General features: G+C 39.3%; 1 protein-coding gene across 1 annotated transcript in view; it reads left to right on the top strand.

The window, feature by feature from the left end:
• Positions 1-22,719, top strand: part of MLIP (muscular LMNA interacting protein) — a 260,649-nt gene extending 237,930 nt beyond the window's left edge. The window contains exons 13-14 of the mRNA XM_058662063.1: positions 7,508-7,561; positions 21,618-22,719. Of these exons, the coding sequence (XP_058518046.1) occupies positions 7,508-7,561; positions 21,618-21,623 (60 nt within the window). The 3' untranslated portion in view covers positions 21,624-22,719. The remainder of the gene's footprint in view (positions 1-7,507; positions 7,562-21,617) is intronic.
• Positions 22,720-23,043: the final 324 nt, after the last annotated feature.

Here is a 23,043-nt window from a genome sequence, read left to right as displayed (position 1 = left end):
GAGCCTCTTGGCTCTTCTATATAAAGAGTCATGTCATCTGCGTATAGTGAAAGCTTGACTTCTTCATTTCTCATTTGGATTCCTTTGATTTCTTTTTCTTGTCTTATCGCCTCAGCAAGTACCTCTAGGACTATGTTGAATAGTAGTGGAGAAAGTGGACATCCCTGTCTTGTTCCAGATCTCAGTGGGAAGGGTTCCAGTTTTTCTCCATTCAGTATGATGCTGGCGTTGGGGTTTTCATATATGGCTTTGATTATGTTGTGGATTTTTCCATCTATGCCTACCTTGGTCAGGGTTTTTACCAGAAAGTGGTGTTGGATTTTGTCAAAAGCTTTTTCTGCGTCTATTGATACTATCATGTGATTCTTGTTTTTCAGTTTTTGGATGTGGTGTATCACATTTATGGATTTCCTTATGTTGAACCACTCCTGCATTCCAGGGATGAATCCTACTTGATCCTGATGAATGATCTGTCGGATGATTTTTTTGAATTCTATTGGCTAGGATTTTGTTGAGTATCTTAGCATCAATGTTCATCAGAGAGATAGGTCTGTAGTTTTCTTTCTCTGTAGGATCTCTGTCCGGTTTTGGGATTAAGGTAATGTTGGCTTCATAGAATGAGTTTGGAAGGGTTGCTTCCTTTTCTATTGTTTTGAAGAGTTTGTAGAGGATTGGGGTTAGTTCTGTTCGGAATGTTTTGTAGAATTCTGGAGTGAAGCCGTCTGGGCCTGGGCTTTTCTTTGTTGGGAGGTCTTTAATCACTGATTCAATCTCTGCTTCAGTTATGGTTTTGTTCAGGTCGTTTGTTGCCTTTGGGCTAAGTTTTGGCAGGTTGTGTGAGTCTAAGAACTTTTCCATTTCTTGGTGGTCTTCTGATTTGTTGGAGTACAGCGCTTTGTAGTAATTTCTAATTATGTTCTTAATGGTTGTAATGTCTGTTGTTATGTTGCCTTTTTCATCTTTGATGCTGTTAATTCTTGCTTTCTCTTGTTTTTTCTTTGTCAGTCGGGCCAGTGGGGTGTCTATTTTGTTTTTCTTTTCAAAAAACCAGCTTTTTGATTCATTGATTTTGTGCATCTTTTTTTTTTTATTTCTATCTGGTTGATTTCCTCCCTTGTTTTGATGATTTCTTGTTTTCTGTTGTGTGTGGGGCTCATCTGCTGCTGCTTTTCCAATTCCTGGAGATGTGTGGTTAGTTCCTGTATTTGGCGCCTCTCTTGAGCCTTGATAGGAGCTCCAATTGCGATGAATTTACCCCGTAGCACTGCTTTGGCCGTGTCCCACAAGTTTTGGAATGTTGTGTCAGAGTTTTCATTGGTTTCCATAAATTTTTTGATCTCATCTTTAATTTCTTCCCTGACCCATTTTTCGTTTAATAGCATAGTGTTCAACCTCCAAGAGTTTCTGTATTTCCTAGGGCATTTTGAATTGCTGACTTCCAGTTTCATTCTGTGGTGGTCTGAGAGGGTACATGGTATGATTCCTATTTTTTGAAGTTATTTAGATTTGCTTTGTGTCCTATCATTTGGTCGATCCTGGAGAAGGTGCCATGCACTGCTGAATAAAATGTATAATCTGTGGTCTTAGGATAAAAAGTTCTATAAATGTCTACTAAGTCTAGCTGTTCTAATGTTTGTATTAGCTCTGTTGTTTCTTTGTTGAGTTTTTGTTTTGTTGATCTGTCTATAGTTAGCGGAGTGTTAAGATCGCCCACTATTATTGTGTGTATATCTATGTCTCCCCTTAAGTCTGTAAGTAATTGCTTCACGTATCTAGGTGAATTGGAATTAGGTGCATATATGTTCACGATTGTAATTACTTCCTGGTGGATCAATCCCTTCACCAATACATAATGTCCTTCCCTGTCCTTTTTGATGTCTGTCAGCTTGAAGTCTAGGTCATCTGACATTAGGACAGCTACGCCAGTCTTTTTTTCTCGTCCATTGGCATGAAATGTCTTTTTCCATCCCTTCACTTTAAATTTCTTAGAGGCTTTTCTGGTTAGATATGTCTCTTGTAGGCAACATATAGTTGGGTGCTGTTTGATGATCCATTCTGTTAATCTATGCCTTTTGATTGGTGAGTTTAGGCCATTTGTGTTTAGAGACAATATTGGAGATGGTGTGATTTTGGGCTTCCATGAGTGTGTGTAAGTGTGCAAGTGTGTATTTGCGACTATTAGAGTTTCTGATTGGTTGACTTTCCTTGTATGGATTTTAGTAGGGAGGTCTTCCCATTTGCCATCTTTGATTTTGGTTTGTAGTTTTTCTTTCTGGGTTTAGCACCTTCCTGAGGAGATTTTCCAGAGCTGGTTTCGTGTTGATGTATTTTTCGAGTTTCTCTTTACTGTTGAAGTATTTGATTTCATTCTCAAATACAAATGAGAGCTTTGCTGGGTACATTATTCTTGTTGGCAGTTGTTTTGTTTCAGGATTTGGTAGGTTTTACCCCATTCTCTCCTTGCTTGTAGCGTTTCTTCTGATAGGTCGGCTGTGATTCTCATTTGCCTTCTTCTGAAAGTAATCTTATCCTTTTTTCTTACTTGTCTTAGAATAGTTTCCTTGTATTCACTTGAAGGTAGCTTGAGGACCACATGTCTGGGTGATGATCTGTTTGGATTGAATCTGCTGGGGGTTCTTTGTCCTTCCCGGATTTGTGCTGGATTTATATTTCCAGTGTTCTGGAAGTTCTCCTGTATTATCTCATTGAGCACCCGTTGCAAGCCTGTCTCCTTTTCCACTCCTTCGGGAAGGCCTATTATTCTAATATTTGATTTTTTGAGGTTGTCTTTCATTTCCTGTATGGACCTATTGGCTTTCTCTAGATTTGTCTCCAACTGTTTGATGAGCTGCTGCCTTTCATTCTGATTGTCTTCCAATTCTGATATTCTGTCCTCTGCTGTGTTCATTCTGTTGGTTAGGCTTTCAATTTTGTGCTCTATATCGATGATTCCCTTTTTGACTTGATTTATTTCTGCAGTGACATGGTTTTTGAATACCTTGGACTCTTCCCAGTGCTTCTCACTGTCTCTGATGAATTTCATCACTAGTTTCTTAAAGTCCTTATCTGGTATTTCCTCTATGTCTTCATCTTGCATCTCAGATATTGAGATTAGTTTTTGGTTGTATTGGGAGGGAGTGCTTGATCTTTCTTCTGGGTCATTGCTTTTTCTGATAATTCTCCTCATTGTGTTTTTTTTCTTAATGTTTTGGGATTTTAGCATCTGACTTGTTTGTCCACAGCCATTGCCCTCAGTGCTGTAATCTGTAGGAGGTGTGATCTAGCTGCTGCTGTATGGGGTGCTGGCATAAGCATTATATTTCTTACTCTATTGGGGACAGCAGGTGATGGTGGGGTTGTTGTTGGGTTGCTTCGTTTGCGCCTGGGTTTATATTTCTGCCACCTGGCTCCGTTGCAGCTAGTTCGTTAGGAGTTGTCCTACGTGCGCCACCACCTCTGAGGCTCCAGCTGAGTAGAGCAGGGGGTGCTGCCTGAGTCACCAGCTGCTTGCTGCTCAGAGTTTGTAATCTACAGCCCTGAGCTGGGTCAGGAGGGTTTGTGGGCCAGCCCTAGTGCCAGGCCCCTTCCCCTGTGGCTCCCTCTCAAAGGCGTTGCCCCACTGAGGACTTCCGCCTCAGTGCCGAGCCTATAGACTCCTTCAGGGCTTGAGGTTAGTACCGCAAGGGCCTCTGCTGCTCGAAGCTTGAAATCCCCAACCCACGGGCTGGGTTGGAAATTTCTGTGGGCCTCAGCCCCGAACTCTGCTCTCCGGAATTCCCACTCAGAAGTGCTGCTCCGCTGAGAGGTGCAACACCGCCTCCAGCCACCGGGCAGGCAGGCTTTTCTGAGCGGGCTCCTGCCAGGAGAACCTGTCTGGCCGGTTCTGCTGAGCCCAGCAGGGGATTCTGCCTGAGGCAGTGGCTGTTCTCTGCTTTGAATTCACAGCCCTGGCCCCTATAGGAAGCTACTTTCTCAAGGGTGGAAGCCGAGCCCTGAGAGGCACAGAGCTGTGAGGGGCACGCAGCCGTGCCCCTACTAGTTTGCTCTTCTGCCCAGGTCGTGAGGTTCTGCCGAGTGTTGCCCAGCCTCTGGAGCTCAAGTTAAGCCCAGCAATAGGATCCACTGGATTCTCTAGCAGCCAGTCCACTGTTCGGAGCTGATATGGGGATTTCTGAGCCCCAGTCCCACAGCGCCGCTCCAGTTCCCTCTGCACTCTCTCAAAGCTGCTGAGCAGTTGGGAGGCACGCTTCTGGGAAATCTCCCCTGCTTGTCCTCCACTTCTGCAGGGGATGATGCCCCCTATGATCAGTGCAGTAGCCTCCTCTCGGGGCTCCTGCCCTCCAGTGGACTGGTGCCCCTGTCGGTGTGGGCGCCTATCCTTCCAGCCGCCTCTGTTTTCCCTGGGACGGTTGAGACTCTGCTGCCTTCCCCCTGCCTGGGATCATGACTCACCAAGTTTCTCACAGCATGCTGTATTTTCTTTCCCACTTTTTGCAGCTGTTCCTTCATGCTGTGTAGATCTTCTTGCTTTAGTGAACTCCAGTGACCTTCCTGCTCTTCTCCCTACAATTTTGTGTTTCCTGGCCTGTTTCTCTGCTGGATCGGTTCCCCTCTTTCCCTACTCCACCCTACACCAGCTCTCTGCCTTCGGCCATCTTTCCCCTCCCCCAGAAGATACTTTGATGTTTAAGTTTCATCATTTCTATAAAAAGATACGGCAGGATTTCCATAACCTGCTTGATTGTCCTTCCTGCTTGGTGTTTCCAGTCTTCATACAGTACAGCCTTCAATAGAGATGTCAACATTCAGCAATACTTCCCTTCTATTTCTCTCGCCTCCTATTTTTCTAATGAAAACAGCAAAGTATCAATCAGTCTACCTGCTGCTTCTTTGCTTATCTTAGACAATGGGAAGGTGAAAATAATAGAGAATCTTGATTCTACTGTGTTTTCAGTGCTAATGTTTTCTTTTAAAGCTTCTCTCTCATTCTTGATCCCTGTCACAGATTGCTTGAACATCTTCCCCTGACTCTGTAGTTCCTGCATATCAACTATGGTGACTTTTCCGAAAAAAAATTATGATCATACATGGGCCCATTTAGCTTAACATACATCAATGGATTCTCATTGGCTAAAACAGTAAAGCTCAGACTATACATCTGACTTGGAAGCTGCCTTGTATTATGTCTCCTGCTTAGTCTTTGTCTGCTGTATCAGCCACTCCCCATCATCTCCCCATCATGTCTGATGTCCGAGTGAGACATGACCTTTTACCTTACTGTAGTGAACACCTTACCCTCTTTCACTGTCACTGTGCCTGGTATTCCCTCTCCATTCTCCTGTGTGTCTTCTCAGGGATATGTTGCTACCTTACACATGCTCTGCGAGTACAGTCTGTAGATATTTTCACCCAGGATTTCAATCATAGCTCCCCCTACTTCCTAGTGCTTAATCTTGAGTAAGTTATTCTACCTTTGGGTGTTTTGGTTCCCTCATTTGTGGATGTTGTAATGTTACTGCTTACCTAACCAGGTTGCTTTGAAAACATGATGAACAAATACATAGAAATAATTTATGTGTAAGTGCATAACAAAGTGTGATTAAATAATAAACCTTCAAAATATATTAATATCACATTTTCAATCAGTAATAATGAGATAACAAACCTAACAAAATATTATAAAGAGAGAAAATTCCAAAGCCAAATATAAATTATTTATGGATCAACAACTAATCAGGACTAGTGATCTTATGCCTCCTTTCCTGATCACGATAATCAATATATAGTTTTTGAATTTCAAGATTACATCTAAATGGATTCAAATTAAGGTGTATCTACACCTAAAAGAAGGAATGGAATGTAGAAGTACTTATTATAAGACTTCCATTGCTTTTCCAAACCCAGTTATTTTATTGCATATTACCAACATTTAGCATTTTTAGGAGAATCATTTTATTCTACTGTGGAATATTAAGAGAATGGATATTTGATTGTGTATAAACGCTAATGATTCATACGAATACCATACCATTTAGTATAGATAAGCCAAGAACTCTGCTATTTCCAGGACTCATTACCTGGACTTGAAGTTCAAGCCTCTGTATAGTGAGTGATCATTAGCTATGCTTAAGATATCAGAAGATCATGATGAACAAGAGAAAGTAGGTGGTTTCAGCTGCTTTCTGGAATGCTATTTGGATTTCTAGCTGGATCATGCTTCTATTTAAAGCAATCATCTGAGTTTCTAGGAGTCCTGATGCTCTGATACTTAGGATTTAAGCGTTGGGAACAGAGTGTAAAGGCTGGGATTTAGCAAACATTTAAACTATAAATAGAAGCAGGCTCCCTTCTTAAAAAGCATACTGACATCAAAGGAAGTCTGAGGAAATGTCAGGTGGAGACCTCCTGGACTTATCCAGATACCTGTGCTAAGTCTTCTTGGGGCAAGGATAAACTGTTGGCCTCCTCTAAATTACTCTGGAGGATAAGCGCTAGTCACTACTTAATTTTGATTTATTGCCCAAAGCAGGGAACTGTTGGGAGTTTAAGGGGTCCAGTAGTTTTCATATCCCTGGTTAATCCAGGGCAATGGAAGAAATAAAACAAATCTCTGGCAATCTGGATCTTGTGGCTGACCTAAAGTTAGAATGAGAAAAAATTACGAATTTCAACAGGGTCAGCAAATTTTATTACAAATATTTCCTCTCCCTGCCATTTGTTTGTGTCTCTCAGTATGCTTTGCATTTTCATTTTTTCCTATTTTCATAGGTCTAAGTGTATATATAATGCTCAGAAGACCTATGTAATAAGAAATATTCCCACATAAGCCCAGAAGCCCCCACTGTTAGTGTCATTATGTTGTAAATTAAATTATCATGATATTATCTCATATGATGGCAAAATTTATGAAATCCAAGTGTGTTGAGAATACTAATATTCACAATAATGCATAATATTTTACATTCCCAGTATTTTGGTTTATATGAAGGTACTTTTAAAAACTTGTGTGAAATGTGTGATGAAAATACTATGTATGAATTTCTAAAATTTTTTTCATCAAAATAAATTTTTCTCTTCACTTCATTCTTTTAAAAAATTTTTTGAAGTCCCTTCATAGATGCATCTTCATTTACTGGGGATCTGAGCATAATTTGTTGCTTTGGTTTTGGAGCTTTTCAATTAGAAGCCTAAGTTACAGGGATGAAATAAAAATCTATCTTTGATTCCTCTCTGTGAAATCTGTCAGTGTGTTTTGAGTATGCATTCAGTAAGTAGTTAATGATGTTGTATGGTGTATGCTAAGCACTGTTAAGACTTATATCTGATAGAAAAATTAACAAGATATACTTTTACACAAAGTATTTACCATTGACTCTTACAATTTATAGAGTTTACTATTATTTGCAAAAAATATGTGTATGTCATTATCTGTCTATGTAATGTAATTAAATTATTTGTTTCTCTTTATCCTCCTGTTGATAACATCTGGGGCTTCTTTCCTGTGAAGTTGAGTCATCCAATGGTGGCTATTCCTGAACATGAAAGTCTTGATTCCAAAGAGGTAAATGTGAAATACAACTGGAGACCTACTTACTTACCCATTTCCATGTGATGTTACTTTGTAGAAATAAATCAATTTTATTTTTTTAGTTAAAAAATTCACTAATGGAAAAATTGTAACCAACTGACTCTTTCTATATTGTCTGAAAGCATGTATCAGTTTTATGGGTCATAATTGAGTTCTCACTGTGAAAGTTGGTTCTGACATTTCCACTGTGTGTAACACCTTGAGTGCAAGCCAACTCATTCAATCATTAAGATTTGTTTTTTGCATTCTTCTCATTGGGTTTGTAAGTAAAACAACTGTTATGTTATTCTCTAGAGTGTTAATGAATGTCCTATAATACATGCGGTGATTTCTTGATAATTCAATTTGAGTTCATAGGAGAAGGATAACAGCTCTCTGAAGCCCTTCCTACCTCTACCCAGTGAATTTTGTGTATACTGAATAATGTATAGACAGAAGCATGCTAGCTCAATCATAACTGCCAAATTTAATACACAGTTTTACCCAACTTTATGTTATGAGCTGACAAAAAGCTGTTTTTTTTAAGCCCTTCTTTTTATTTTTATGAGTACTATGTAACATAGCAACCAAGAAAACATTTGTAAAGGGATGTTTTGTGTTCATCAAGAGCAGGAACAATTGAACAATGTTTTCTTCTACATCCTTTCTGGTAAAGTAGAAAATGTGGTTATCTACAGGAAGGGAGTGAGTAAGCTCCCTTCTAGACTGCCTGATAACTGAAGTGTGCTTCACTGTACAGACTCTGAGTTGAGAAAAAAAGAAATCATAGTATGAAAAGAGAAATTGACATTATTTTTAGGGCAATAGCCTAAACATAGGCTTACCGATTCTATAGGTATGGACAAATAACTTTTGGCATATTTAGCCAAGTTGCTATCCTGAACATTCCAGAAACTTACCCTCCTGGGGTTATTTTATCATACTTGTGTCTATGTACTCATATCAACATTGAGATTACTGAAAGCTCACTATGTTTTACAAACTGTTAGGCACATTAACCTAAAATCTTTTAGGTTCAATTCTATTATTATTATTATTCATATTTTACAGATAGAGAAAATTAAGCTCAAGGAAAATCAGTCTTTTCCTGTAAATCAAAGAACTTAGGAATGTCCGTACAGTCAAGAACTGAATCCAGATATGACAGCTTGAGCCCTTACTCTTAAGCACTAAACCATACTGTTTCCAGTATCTAAATATATCTACATTAAACCTTAATTTTGATCAACATTTTTATATAACTTTTTCTTTATCTGAAGTTCAGCCTATAGTATTTAGATATTTCTCCTTTCAATTTTTATAAAATAATGCAATTTTATTTAATAGTAAACATCTTTTACATATTAAAATATTTATGCAAAGTGTTAGCCTTTTCAGCATGATGGTGGAAAACTGCATTAATAAAGTTGGGAAAATGTGTCTTCAAAACTAATTAAAATACAGCAAAAATTTCAGCATTAATAAATTGTGTGCAATTAGGATGAATATAAGAAGTCAAATGTTGTCCTTCAAGCATATTTTTGTTTTCAAAATACACAAAGGCTATATTAACAATGTCTCTACACAATGACAGAAAATTAAGTTATTAAGTGACAAAACATCTAATTCCAAATAACGAATTGAGGAAAAATTCTGAATGATATGTAATATGAAAGACTTTGTTTTTAAAAAGAGAACTTGGTAATATAGTTTTGGCATTTCTTACATCAACTGTAACTACCCCTGGAAACAAAATTAATATAGTGGGTAAAATTGCCAAGAGAAAAAAGATTGTAATCCTGACATGGAATATCTGAGAAATGCCATAAAAAAACCGTAATTTGAAATTTCACATTTCTATGTGACACATTAAATATTAAAGAAATTCAAATTATTAAATAAAATATCATTTTATGGTTCCAAAGTGCTATATATTGCTTCTGTGTAAAATTGACAGATACCAGAATAATTTAACAACTTTTTACAATTTCTTATGTTATGCTGTCAGATTCTAATGTTGACTCAAATATTTTCCTCAAACTCTCTCTAGAATACTTAAACCATTAACCAAGAAAAGCATCTGTTTCATAAAGCAATCCATGTTTTATAATTCTGTGACCTAAAGCGCTAAACCTGCAGTTAAAAACCAAGTAAAAATGGTCAACTATTTTGTTGTGGAATTGTGGAAGAGCCTTGGATTGTGTTCCAGGATTTCTGCCTTGGTTTTCTTTCATTTGCTGATCACAGGAGTTTGTCTTGCTAGCACTTAGACATTTATTTATTTAATCCAAGCGCACTGTTTATAGAGACTGCCTTTTAAAATTAACCTAGTAATTTATTTAAATGCCAATTGTTTTGGTTTTACCTGATTTGATTTACCCATTATTTAACTCACACATTTTCCATAGCTCAGTTAAAAGAAACTCAGAAGGAGAACTGTACTTACTACATAGCTCGGTGGTTCTCAACTCTGGCTAAACATGGAATCATCTGTTGTGTCATCAAAAAGGCACCAATATTAGTACCAGGCAGCTAACATTGCCCCATTACCTTCCAGGGTGATGGCAATGTAAGGTCAAAGTTGAGATCCTCAAACTGTAGTTTCTTCATGGCAATCTAGAGGAGTCTATCAAATGGTTATTCAATCAGGATTATTAAATCATTAAATCAGGATGCTCATAAAATATTTTGTCTCAGTGAGTGCTTTGAATTATTAAATATTTTGTTCATTGATTTTTCTTCAATAATATAAATGTATAATGTGGTTTATCTCATGATAGATTAATTTTGAGAGATATGTGCTATGTTATGATTCACTGTAATTTTCTCAGTAAAAGTTAGCATTTTATTTCTGTGTTTCTTGACCTTCTATGCCAGGTCTGGAAACTAGTTAGCCTAGACCTGATATTTGGTGCAAATTGAGCCTAGGTTCTGTGGATAAAAATATATGCTCATATAACTTATGTGACTCTAAAAACTAGTTCACTATGATTGGCTTAGTATATGAATATATTACATCATAATAAGTTTGATAATTGTGTCAACTGACTGATGCAGCTTAAAAGATGGCTACTTTTATAGGCTTCAATTTTTTTGCACCAATGCAAAATCTCCAACAAGGTGAATATTTAACAATATGTAAATACTCCCTGCCTGAGATAAGTGATGATATATTAGACAAATTAATTAGAAGAAAACTAAATTTGAGTAGCACCATTTGTTTCTGATTGTATTTCCCAATATTACCCAGAAGTAATTTTTTCTTGATCCAGTAACTCTCGGTCCATAATTAGTCTAAAATCCACTTCTGTTTCTAAAGGCTTAATTGTAAAAGTCATTCTGAGAAAGGAGATAAAAACAAAATTGCCGTCCTTCACATCGCATGCTTGAAATACAGCCTTTGGACTATTGTATTTTCAACTTGCTTCTCCCAAACATGGTTGGGTGCAGTTAATTCTGATATGTCAGATCTATTGGTTAACAAAACAACTTGAGAGCCAATGATATACTAGCTGTCCCCCAAAATACTACAGAAGTTCTTCTGCTTTCTTTTTTGTCTTTGCAGGTTTTTAGATAAACATTTAAAGGTTGGCAGGATATTGATTCTAATAACAAGGTGACTTTTTACTTTAGTGGTGTATTAGGGTTTTTTTTTTTTTTTGCTTTTGTTGTATTTTAAATTTAAATACTTCTTTTTTATATCTAAGGTTTTCATAAGCAAGCTTCTCATTCCTCAGTATTTTTCTTGAAGAGATTAAGGAAAGCATAAGAAAATAAGTTGTTCATGAGTTACTCATTTCCTATTTGATTCAAATCCAAAAAAAGCTTATCAAGAGGAATAAGATTATTTCTGATACGCTCAGATTGCTTAGAGTTTAGCTCCTGCAAGAACCTCGATATGTCTGCTGATAAAAGAAGATTCTTATACATTGATAAGTAACTAGATATAAGTGCAAGAACAATTTGTATTATTATAAAAAAAATTGAACACATACAGGGTTGATGCCCATCTTGACTGGGTGCCTAGGTGAGCAAGGAAATAATTTATAAAAGGAAACCGTTATTTCATGTTTGACAACAGACCTAAGAAAATTGGTGCAGGTGTTGTACTGCAACAGATAAAGCTGCTGCTGAGAGGCCCTTATTCCCTTACAGAGTTCTTTATCTTGATCCTGACTACTGCACACTTTCAGTCCAGTTTCTTGCTAATGTACCAAGGAGGTAGCAGGTAATGGTACAAGTACTTGAATTCCTGACACCTACATGGCAGACATAAGTGGATTTCTTATCTCCTAGTTTCAACTTGGTCCAGCTCCAACTCTTGTGTACATTTAGGGCATGAAGTAATGAAAGATTAATCTCTCTCTCTTTCTCATTCTCTCCCCTTCCCTCCCTATTATTACACGTTTTAAACAGATGTAAAAATTTATCAGAGAGGGGAAAAAAACCTCTTTTTGTGTTGTAAGCCCTTTGCCTTTGCTGAGAAATATATATATATATATATATATATATATACACATACATATATATATATATAAAATTCTGCCAACCTAGAAGTCCTCTTCACAATAATGATATATAAAGAAACACTTTCATTTTTATAAGCATTAACCCGAATGTTATTGCCTATGTGCATCATCACTCAATCTGCTAAGAGACTGCAAATACAGGAAGCCGTCTCACCCCTTATATAGCCATAAAGATATAGCTGCATATATATTCCAAAGATAAATGATAGCTCAAATCATTCTTAGATGGGAAGAATTCACAGTCTCATTTATCACACATAGCTCATCTTGAATTTACCAGGTATTTGGGACAACCATTTGTGTTTAGATTCACACAAAGAAAAAATAAACTTCTCCTATATTTAGGACAAGAGGTAATTTCATGCTATGAAACAAGTGTCACCAAGTTAGGGTTTCTGTTTCCCTGAAAACTAGGAGTTAGGGAACTTTCACACTCTTCCTGGATGTTTGTATTTGTTCAAATGAGGTGATTCTTAAGTCCTTGAGAAAGACTTTAAATAAATCTGACAAAATGCTCATTTAGTTTTTCAAATGGATTTATTTTTATTTCAAAGAGAGGAGAATGTATTTACAAAGCAGGATTTTGTTTTTTAAATGCTGTAAGAAAAATGAACCAAGAGAAATCACTTCCCTTTATTCAGAAGAGAAAAGAATTAAGCTCTTACTCTTAATTTTCATTTGTTCTTACACTTGGTTGGGCAGTATTAAGATGGAAAGCTCAAAGAGTCTGACTGAAGGAAGCAATGAAAAAAGAAAACTAACGGCTCTTATTTCTTTTCCAAAATCTTAGTTTAAGCTGTTATAGAAGAGGTGTAGGTGTTGGGGGAAGAGAGGTTAGCAATTTTGAGACCTGAACTTCAAATTTGTCTCAATAGATTAAAGTTGGTATTGCATCTCCTAGTGAGTTTCTGTAAAACTCATCAGAAGTCAAGAACTAGAAAGACTTGAAAACTGCTCTGAAATCATAGCTTGGAGAAATTATTTCTGGTTAAGAGAAACAGAAAGCAGTAAAGGGTTAATAGTTGTTGGGTGCTCTGTTCATTTGGTAACAAGCACTTTCAATCCCAGATTTAATGTTTTGCTCCCTAGAGCTATTGCACTGGCATTCTTTATCTATCATGTTATAGGTAATAATATATATTATCTATCTATCTATCTATCTATCATCTATCTATCTATCTATCTATCTATCTATCTATCTATCTATCTATACTGGGACCTTAATTATTGAATGTTTATATCTTTGGGCTTCTGGATAATAGATATTATGCTGTCTCAACCAAGTTGAATGTTACATATATGGACAAAACACACAATTTTTTTTGAAAAAGAACAGTATGCAATATACTTGTACAATTTGTATTATCTGTAATTCCTATCTTTTTGATATGTGAAGTTTGGTTTCATATTTGTACTAACATACATATATTTTGCCTCCATTTGGCAGGAAAGAGTACACATATTTGGTTTTGCAAGAAAAAGGGAATGAACAGCTGATTCACATAGCATACTCATTTGAAAATATTTTCTGGGGGGGGGGTTCGGGCCTCAGGGTTGGGGGTGGCTTGCAGCTCCCCACAGTGTCGTGGCTGTGGGGGTGACCCTGCCAGGCCAGATCCAAGGCTGGGGATTCAGGCCAAAGCCACTGCCGAAAGGCAGTGACTGAGTCCTTGGCTTTGGGCAGCCAGTGCACCAAATGGTGCCAGGCTCTGTCTGCTGGCTGCCCAGTGGCGAGCTCTGGGGGTTTTAGGATATGAAATTGCTGCTTAGGGACACCCATGAATAAGGCCAGCTTTAGTGTAGGTGAGACATGAGTTCTGGATGATTCCCAGTAACAGGGTCATGAAATGTTTGGGCAAGTGTGGGGACTGAGACCTGATGGTTTGGAGGGGAGTGTCCATAAGATCTATTAGGGCCAGACTGATCCACTAGCTAAATTAGGAATCCTAAGATGGGCTGTTAACATAGTGCATCACTGACTGCCACACACCAGTCCACGCCAAAGCTTTGGATGGGGCCTGTCTGGCAGGGCTAGGTACCATTACTTGACTGGGTGGTGGAATAGTGGACTGGTCACATTTGGCAGGGTCAAGTCACTAACCAGCACGTGAGAGAACTTGGTTCAGGGTAAACTCTGTGGGGGAAGTGTGGGCCCAACCATGTGGAAATTTAAGTCCCACAGGTTAGCTCGTGAGCTGGGGTGGCGATTGGCTAAGCTAGGAGTGACCATGGCACCTGTCATCACTTATGGAGAAAGGAATCAATGGCACTTAGGTCAGGTCAAGGCAGCACCACCCGAAGGTGCATCCTAAAATAGGATGTGGGGTGGGCTGAGCTGTAACTGGAAGCGGGTGGACTGGGCAACGTCATGCAAACTTCAACTCACAAGGAAGAACAGAAATCAGGAATGGAACACATGTCATTCTGACCTAGGCTCTTACGCCAACTGCTCTGCATGAGGCAGGGATACTATGCCACAGCATTAAAGGCAAAGCTGAGACAGGTGAGGGCCTAAGTCAACTGGGTCAGAGCACCCACTGGCACATGCGCAATCTAGGGCTGGGAGTAGACTCAGTTGGGGAGCTGTGAGAGTATACCCTTGCTGGGTTGGGATTCCCATAGGAGAGTGCGGGGGCTGGAGTGGTTGCTGCATTCTGGTCTGGATATGGCTGCAATCTCCTTAGGCACAAATGTGGACTGGGGCTGGCCACACCAAGCTGGGCTAGATGCCTTCACCATCTGGCACTCTGTAGAACCTGGGTAGATGTAGGATGGACTAGGCTGGGTCTCTGCCCCTACTGAGCCATGTGTGAGCAGTGTCTGGCTATGGACAAGCCTTGGCTGGGGTGAAATAGTCAACACCAAGAACTGGAATGGATTGAAGCCCAGCAATGAGGTCTGGCCCATGGAACCACCAGTACGCGCAAAACCTGGCATAGGGAGAGGTTCTGAAGGAGGAGCTTGGGAAACTCCTCTGTTGGGACATAGTCCCTACAGGTGAGCACAAGAACCACAATATGGAGCAACCCAGACCAGGTGAGAGGAAGATACCTACCATCATACATATGGCATAGGTGGGGCCTAGACCAGGCTGAACCCATTCACATCAACTGCTGGTGAATCCGAGCACCAGTATAGAGTGTGGGTAAGGCCAGTTTCGGTCACAACTCATACCAATGCACATTAAGGAATGCCAGGGTGGGCTTTGGGCAGCCAGTGCACCAAATGGTGCCAGGCTCTGCCTGCTGGCCTCCCGGCGGTGAGCTACAGAGTTTTTATGATCAGAAAAAGCTGCCCAGGGACACTCTTGAATAAGGCCAGCCTTTGTGTAGGTCAGAGATGAATTTCTGGTGATTCCCAGCAACAGTAAATATAATCACTAGGGCAAGAGTGGGACTGAGACATGAAGGTTTGAATGAGAGTACCCATAAGAGCTATTAGAACCAGATTGAGTTACCAACCAAACCAAGACCCAGAAGCTCAAGTGGCCTAGTAGGGAAATAGTGGGCATCTTCCTCCTAGGTAACTACCCCTCTGATGAACACGAAACCAAGATAGGGGTGGGATTGCTAAACAGAAACGCACATGCCAGTATTTATCTGGGCTGGGTAGAGGGCTGGTCGGGTCGAGGTGGGCTTCAAAGTGCATCAATAATTTCCAGAGTTTAATGAGAGGCAGGACAGACTGAACAAGACTGCAGTAATGTTTTTATGTCAGTCTGATTGCTCCCAAATAATCTCTTACCACTAGTAGAATTCATCACGTGCTCATGAAGCAGACGATGGCATCATTTTTCCCAAAAGACTTCTGTGTTTCCTTTTAATTAAGCATGTGTTGGTTACTCAGAGGCGCATTATTTTATCAGGGTGCTATACTCTATTGTTGATGTTGTTGTTGTTGTGATTGATGTGGCTATTATGAAATGATGTCAATCCAGAAAACAGTAATATTATTTCAACCCCAAACAGCCTGTATCTCATGCAATAAGACATTGTGAAGTAACCAATGAACCAACAATCGATATGAGTCAGATTGCTTATGACCTACATCAAGAAATGTAAAACCTAATAAACTTGTAAGGCCCTATGATACTTGGAAATGGGGAGGGAGAGCAGAGAAATCTTACATCACCCCAGTAGGTGTGAGGAGACGGGAGAAGTATAACCCATCAGGATCATAACTGGTAACTCATAGACAGCAGACTCGAGTCAGCATTAGACAATAGCAAAACTACAAAGACATGTGGGGGGAATCAGGAGCAATCCTAACAACCTCTTAACAGGAGGTCATACACATAGAGCAGGTGGGGACCCCAGAGTGGAGCAGGGGGACAGGAGGAGACTTGTATCCCAACCCTGAAGACTCCCAGAGCCTCACCAAAGACTTTCAGTATGACCACCGAGGACTACATCCCTACTGCCAAGGAGACCATGGGGGAAAAGGAGTGCCTTCAGAGGCCAAGAACTCTGAGGTCACCCATCCCCATTTGGACCTATAATGTGGGATGGAAGAAGCCCAATTCCTGCCTTGCAGGATCCAGGGTCGTCAGAACGACAACCAGGATCCCTGAGCAGTCCGCAGAAACAGAAGAACAGTAAACTTCCTTTGGAACTAGGGAGGGGAGCTTTCTATGGCCCTTGCCTGCTTCCAACTTTGGGTCCCCACCCTCTTTTGTAAGGACCATCAGGATTGCTCCAGAAACCCCTCATAACAAACAAACATATGAGCAAACAAACTAGAATAGATAGACAGAGAACAACTAGGAAAGCTTAGAAACAGACAGGAAGCGGCCAGCCGGGGTGCACTTATAACTCACTGGGTGGGACACAAAAATCAGTTACTCCTCTCTGGGGTGTTGAAGATTTCTCTGCACACCCCTCCCAAAAAACGTTCACCTAAACTGTTGACATTTGTCCTGTTAAAGTTATAGAGTTAGACTACCCGAAAAACAACCAGGTTTAGCAAAATCATGCTTCAATGCTATAAAATGCTAAATACTAACATTGAAATGGACAAAAGACAGCTGAATAGCAATCTATAGCTATTTTAAGGTATATAGAACATGGTTGAATATAAACCAAAATTGAAATGTCGATGAGGAAGTCACAGGTTTCGGTCGAGAACCTGCATTTCCCTAGTAACATATTGGTTAATCAATACCATGTCAATTAATGCCATAATGTTGTAAATGGTTGTAAATATTATGTTGGGTTTTTTACTTGATTGGGATGATACTCTGCTGGTTCTACCTTCCGACCAGAGATGGTTTCACCAAGAAGCCATTGAACTTACCAGGACAATAAGATGCTGGACTTTATGATTGGTCAAAACCTCCAATGAAAGAATCTCAACTGAATTTGAACTATGGAAATGCAACAAGGTGGAGCAATCCACCGTGGGGGGGGGGGGGGGAGGGTTTTGGGAGGGGCGGGAGGAATTACAGTGCATAAAAAAAAGTGTCACATAATGCAATAAAATTAATAAAAAAAAAGGAATGCCAGGGTGAGGTGAGCCATACCAGATGTGGTTGCAGCGCCCAAACAGCACACGTGAAAACCAGTGGGGAGGAGGCAAAGCTGGCAGAGGAATGTGGACTCCCCTGCTGGATAACCACACCCACTGGAGAACATGAATTGGGATGGGGGCAGACCAGACCAGGCAGGGCTACAACCCCTGTGGGCCTCATGTGAGCTAGATTGGGGAAGGGCCAGATTGGGCTGACTATTCCAAGTGGTACAGGCAACAATTAGAGTGGGTGAGGGTTGCCTGGGCTTTGCTACAGCATCAGCTGGCAGAGGCTGGCACTGGGGGTCAAGTCAGTTAAAGTTAAATGCCTGAACCACCTGGAGAGTGCATAACCTGGGAGTGGGAGTGGCCTAGTTGGGAGAGAGTGGGGACCTCCCTTGTGAGTTACCACTCCCACTGCAGAGCATGAAAACCAGGACAGGGGTGGGGTGGCTAGACAGAAAGGCACCTGCCAGTATGTGTGTGGGCTGGATAGGATCTTGGTTGGATTGAACTAGGCTTCAATGCCCATTGACAAGTATAAGACCTAATGGGATGTGGGACAGACTGAACAAGTCTGCGGTACATACTGGCATGCATGGGAACCAGAGTAGGGGCCAGGGCTGGTGGGGGTTATGGGGAGTTGCCCCAACTAGGCCGCAGCTCCCATTAGTTTGCATGATGACCAAGTATGAAGTGGGTAGGATCGAGCTGGACTACAACATCCATTGGTTCAAGTGGATGACAGGGCTGGAAACAGAGCCAATCCAGCAATTGCAACGATCAGCATGTGCATAAACTCATTGGGGCGACAGACTGTGCCAGACCCTGTACTGGCAAATTCACACAAGAATCAGATTTAGGATCATCTCAGATGAAGTTTCTTTGGAGATCCTTCAACTGAACTGCTGATCTCAGAACCCCAGCCATGAAGAGAATATGTCAGCCAGTGGATTCTGAATAGGCTTCATCACAATTGGAATGGCGAGATTGGCAGCAATTCAGACCTGTTGAGCTATCAAAAACTGCTTGAACAGGACCCTCGGAGCGTGCCTCACATCAGGGACCTGGGATGGGTGGGAGGCTGTGTGGGGATTTTTCCTTTTAATAATATTAGTGTGGAAACAATGATATTAACCACTTTCCTGTAGGCCTTGACCCTTTGTACCCTAATCAACTAAGTAAGATCATTTAAAAAAAAAAAAAAAAAGAATCTTTGAACTAGCCAAGATCAACCCTGAAAAAAAAAAAAAAAGAAGAAAATATTTTCTGTATCATGGCTTAAAGTTTCAAGACTCCACAGTCATTACCTAAAGTTAAATCTAAACAAAATGCATATTTGAAATTTTAATTCCTTCAGAAATTATGACATGCAAAGTACTGCAAGTTCTTCCTTATTTATATTTTGTTAATTCAAATTAAATATGCTGTTCAGTTAACAATAGGGGGAACTATGGAGCCTTAAGAGCCAAAGTGCCAGTTTGTAAATTAGGATTTATGTATTTATTTAATGGTTTTATCTTCATGTCCACCTTTGTTATTCACTAGTATACAGCTCTTTATTATAGTAAGATTGGCAAAAGAATGTAAAACTTTCACAAAATATTTAAAATGATGGCTCTGCTTCTCATTGCATAATCCATATTTCCAATGAGCTACTGGACAGGATGCCAAACATTGCTTTCATTTGCCAGTGGGCTCAGAAACGGCTGAGAAATAGCAGTAAGTTTGCCAGTGTACTATCAAAGGATTAACTGTCTATGTTCCTTTAATCTGATCTAATTATTCATATAATTCTAAAATATTATATTTGAAAGGGAGCTTAGAAGGCATTTACGTCAATACTTTATTTAACGTGATAATCATGCCTATAAAATATACCTTTTTATATGAAGTTGGTTAAGACTTAATGGTAGTTATAATTAAGTTATATTTTGGTGTAAAATTTATTGAAATTCATGCAACTCTGGATTATTCAAAATTTTCATAGGAATAAATATTCTGAGAAAATGTTCATAGATTCTTACACCCAAGTAATCTTGTCTTTTAGTTCCAATTTTGCATGAATATTTTAAACACTCTTTTTTCTCCTAGTTATACTCCTCTGATGGTAATTCATTACTTCACAAGGCAGACTCATTTTATGTTTTATTATGACTAGGAAAAAATTAAAGACTATGCAAACAGCAAAAATAAATAGAAAGCATTGAATAAACTGATAATTAATTTCGAGTACTTTGGTCTTAGCCATGGTATTTTATTTTCTTGAACCTCAATTTTATTCCGAGTAAAATGAGATCAAAGGATTATGATGAAGATCTGTATTACTATAAGTGAAGCACTTAACATATAAAATAGGTAACACTTATTGAGTGTTTGGCAAACGAGAGTTTCTTTAAATCTTTTATAATAACAGTAATAACAATGTCAACTAAATGTTGGTGATTTCAGGAAAATGAAACTAATGATAGTTTTTATTTGTTAAAAAAAGATTATATGTAATTTACACATTTTCCCTTGTCATTCTATAACTTCAGGGAATGAACCCCAGCAGATGAAAGTACAGTTTACTAGTCTTTCTAAGACATATTCATTTGAAAGAGCAAGAGAGAGGATGAATGAGTCACTCTTCCATTTTGGTATCTTCTGGTTCATTCCCCAAATAGCACACCAGAGCTTGGAGTAAGACAAGCCAAATCAGAAAAGTCCTTAATCCATCCAGGTCCTCTTATGGATGGTAGGAACCCAAGTACATGGACCATCATCTGTTGATTCTTAGGTTCAGGAAGCAAGAGAAGTGCAGAGTTGCACTGGAAGTAGATTTGGATTTCAGGAATCTCATACAGTGGCTTGACTTGCTGCACCAAAACACCTGCCTCAGCCCACTTCTTATTTCACAACTTTTGAATTTCCATGATCAAAACAAAATCAGTGCTTTATCATAGCTACTCCCTGTCTGGGTGCATTGGCTTTGCCTCTTCTTCTGGCCAAACCAATGCAGTTTCTGCTAAGAGATACAGAATATGCGTTGAACAGTCTTGGGTAGCTGCTTGGGTTCTTTTGATTTATTTACCTTTTTCACACAGTTAATGTGATTGTAAGTCTCACAGACATCCACTTCTTAACCCTATAATGAGGTCCAGGGCATGACAGAAAGAAAAGGGATAGACTTCCTGTTCTTTTTAGCAGCTATTTTGGCACGCTCTATTGTCGGCCAAAAGTTGGGAAGGTAAAAAAAGGTGCTGGCCATTTTCTTCAATAGGGTCATTTCTTCCCACTGTTCTATTAGAATAATGTTTTAGAACTTAACTTCTCTTCTTGCCTCATCCCTGATGATTTATTTTATGCCTTTTTTCATACAATCTGCCTTCACAGTTGGTAATACCCATATCCATTCAGTTAAGTTTATCTTATCTGTTCTAGACAGACTCTATTAAATGAGATTAAGTGGATAAAGAAATTATTGAATTCACTCTTCCACAACACAGCAATGTTATAAAGTCAAGCAAATCAATATATGAAGAAAAAGCAAGAGGTTCTTTTTGGTCTCTGTGTCTCTCATGTTTTGCAAAAGCTGGGACTCAATCCAATCCCTATTCACTCTGTGTCCTTGTCTTAGATGCTACATTTTAGGGAATGATGCAGTCAGTGCTGAAAAAATGGTAAGGGAGCAACAAAATAATGAGAGGGTGAAGGAGTGTGGGTGGGAAATGGCTATGCTGTTCCCTAAGGTTGCACGAGCTCCTCAAAGCCATCATGACCCCTTGCAGGGGGGCCAGACCTGCTCTGCTGAGCTCTTAAGAGATCAGAACCAAATCTGAAGGTTCTGGGTGTCTTTATTATGCCATTCATCATGTTACAAGAAAGCAGCAACTTGGTATAAAAAAGCCACATATTTTCTAACTGTTAACCATTTTTATGAGATGATACGACCAAATATTAATGTGTAATTTTAAGGCATATTTTCCTGAGTTATATTCATTTACATCAACCTATTATTTTCTCTTATTTTACAGCAATGAAGTTGAATCTGCGAACACTGGCTGCTGAAGTTTTATGGATTGCTGGTGCTAACACTTGTTAGATTAAGCTTACTTCTTTCAGAACGAGTGCTCCCTTTATGAACTGCAGAGCAGCAGAGGCACTAAACAAAGTTGGCTGTGTGCATACAGCATTACAGCCCTCTACTAACTTCCAGCACTGAAGAGATTTACTTTGAGCTTCTTGCATCTCTGATTATGCCTTTAATGCCTTCTACCATGCTGACAGCAATACTAACATCTCCAATGTTTAGCAGCCAAATAAAGAAGAATCATGGGTAAATAGAAGAATGGGTGTGACTGTTTTTCAACATTAGTTTTACTTAAAGCATATGTTATTAACTGAATCAGGCTTTTATGCTTTGATTCACTTTACATATGTACAAAATAATATAAAAATATTTCCTTCCTGCTTTCAAGGGTTAATATTCAGGGTTCTACTGGGGAGACTAAACATGAGAAGGTTGGTATTTCATGTAACACCATTTTTCCTGTTCTGTGCTGCTTTGATACACTATACCTCATGAACATTGTAGCTACAATGAGTATCATGTTCCTGGGGTCTCTAAAGCATCATATACTTTTTGCTTATTGTCACATGATTCTTGTGAAGATGATTTAAGAGTCAGTTTATACCCATAAATTCAGGGACAGCAGAGACTGCAGAGTAAATCAGCAGTGTGATGAAACTCTTAGACTCCCATTTACCTGCTGTTCACCAGATTGGCTATGATCAGTGCTTCTCTCAGTTAACCCCAGCAGCCTCTCTGAACCTCAGTTAGTGGCTTCCTTCTCTTGTCCATCTGAGGAACCTGTAAAAAGACACAGTAGAAGACTACAAGGTAGTATGGGCAGTGAACTGCGCACAGCAAAGAAGCCTTTAGTAAACTCTTCTTCTGTTTCTCATTGCATATGGTCTATATTGCCCATGGAGAAAACTTTGGGCTACAGCTCCCTCAGACTACTTCATCACCCACTCACTCTGCTCGCAGAAAAAAGAAGGAGAAAAAAGTATGGAACAGCAACTGGGTACTGTACTGTCATATAGCTAGTTTGGAATTGCCATTATCAACCATCGGTGGACGATACAAAGATCTTGTCATCTTCATTAATGTCAGATAAGTAAGTGGCCTCAGTGTAGCTCTTTGCTCATCTTTCAACCCTTGTGCAAATTATTACTTATTCACCAACATGCAAAGTTGTGTGAAGCAGACTTTTAGTTTACCATGAATGGCTTCTAACATTCATTGTGTCCATACAAAATGATTTAGATGAATTCAACCTTTGTAAGTCCTTGATGGCGGTAATATTATTCTCCAAATACTATGTCTGTGTGAATATTCTCCCTTAAAGAGTTAAATAAAACTGGTAAGTGGGAGAGGAAGAATTCAAGTTCACGTGA

This window comes from Ochotona princeps, chromosome 1, assembly GCF_030435755.1.
Source record: "Ochotona princeps isolate mOchPri1 chromosome 1, mOchPri1.hap1, whole genome shotgun sequence".
Lineage (NCBI taxonomy): Eukaryota > Metazoa > Chordata > Mammalia > Lagomorpha > Ochotonidae > Ochotona > Ochotona princeps.
Note: the sequence above shows the minus strand (reverse complement) of the source record. Positions and strands in the feature narration are given on the sequence as shown.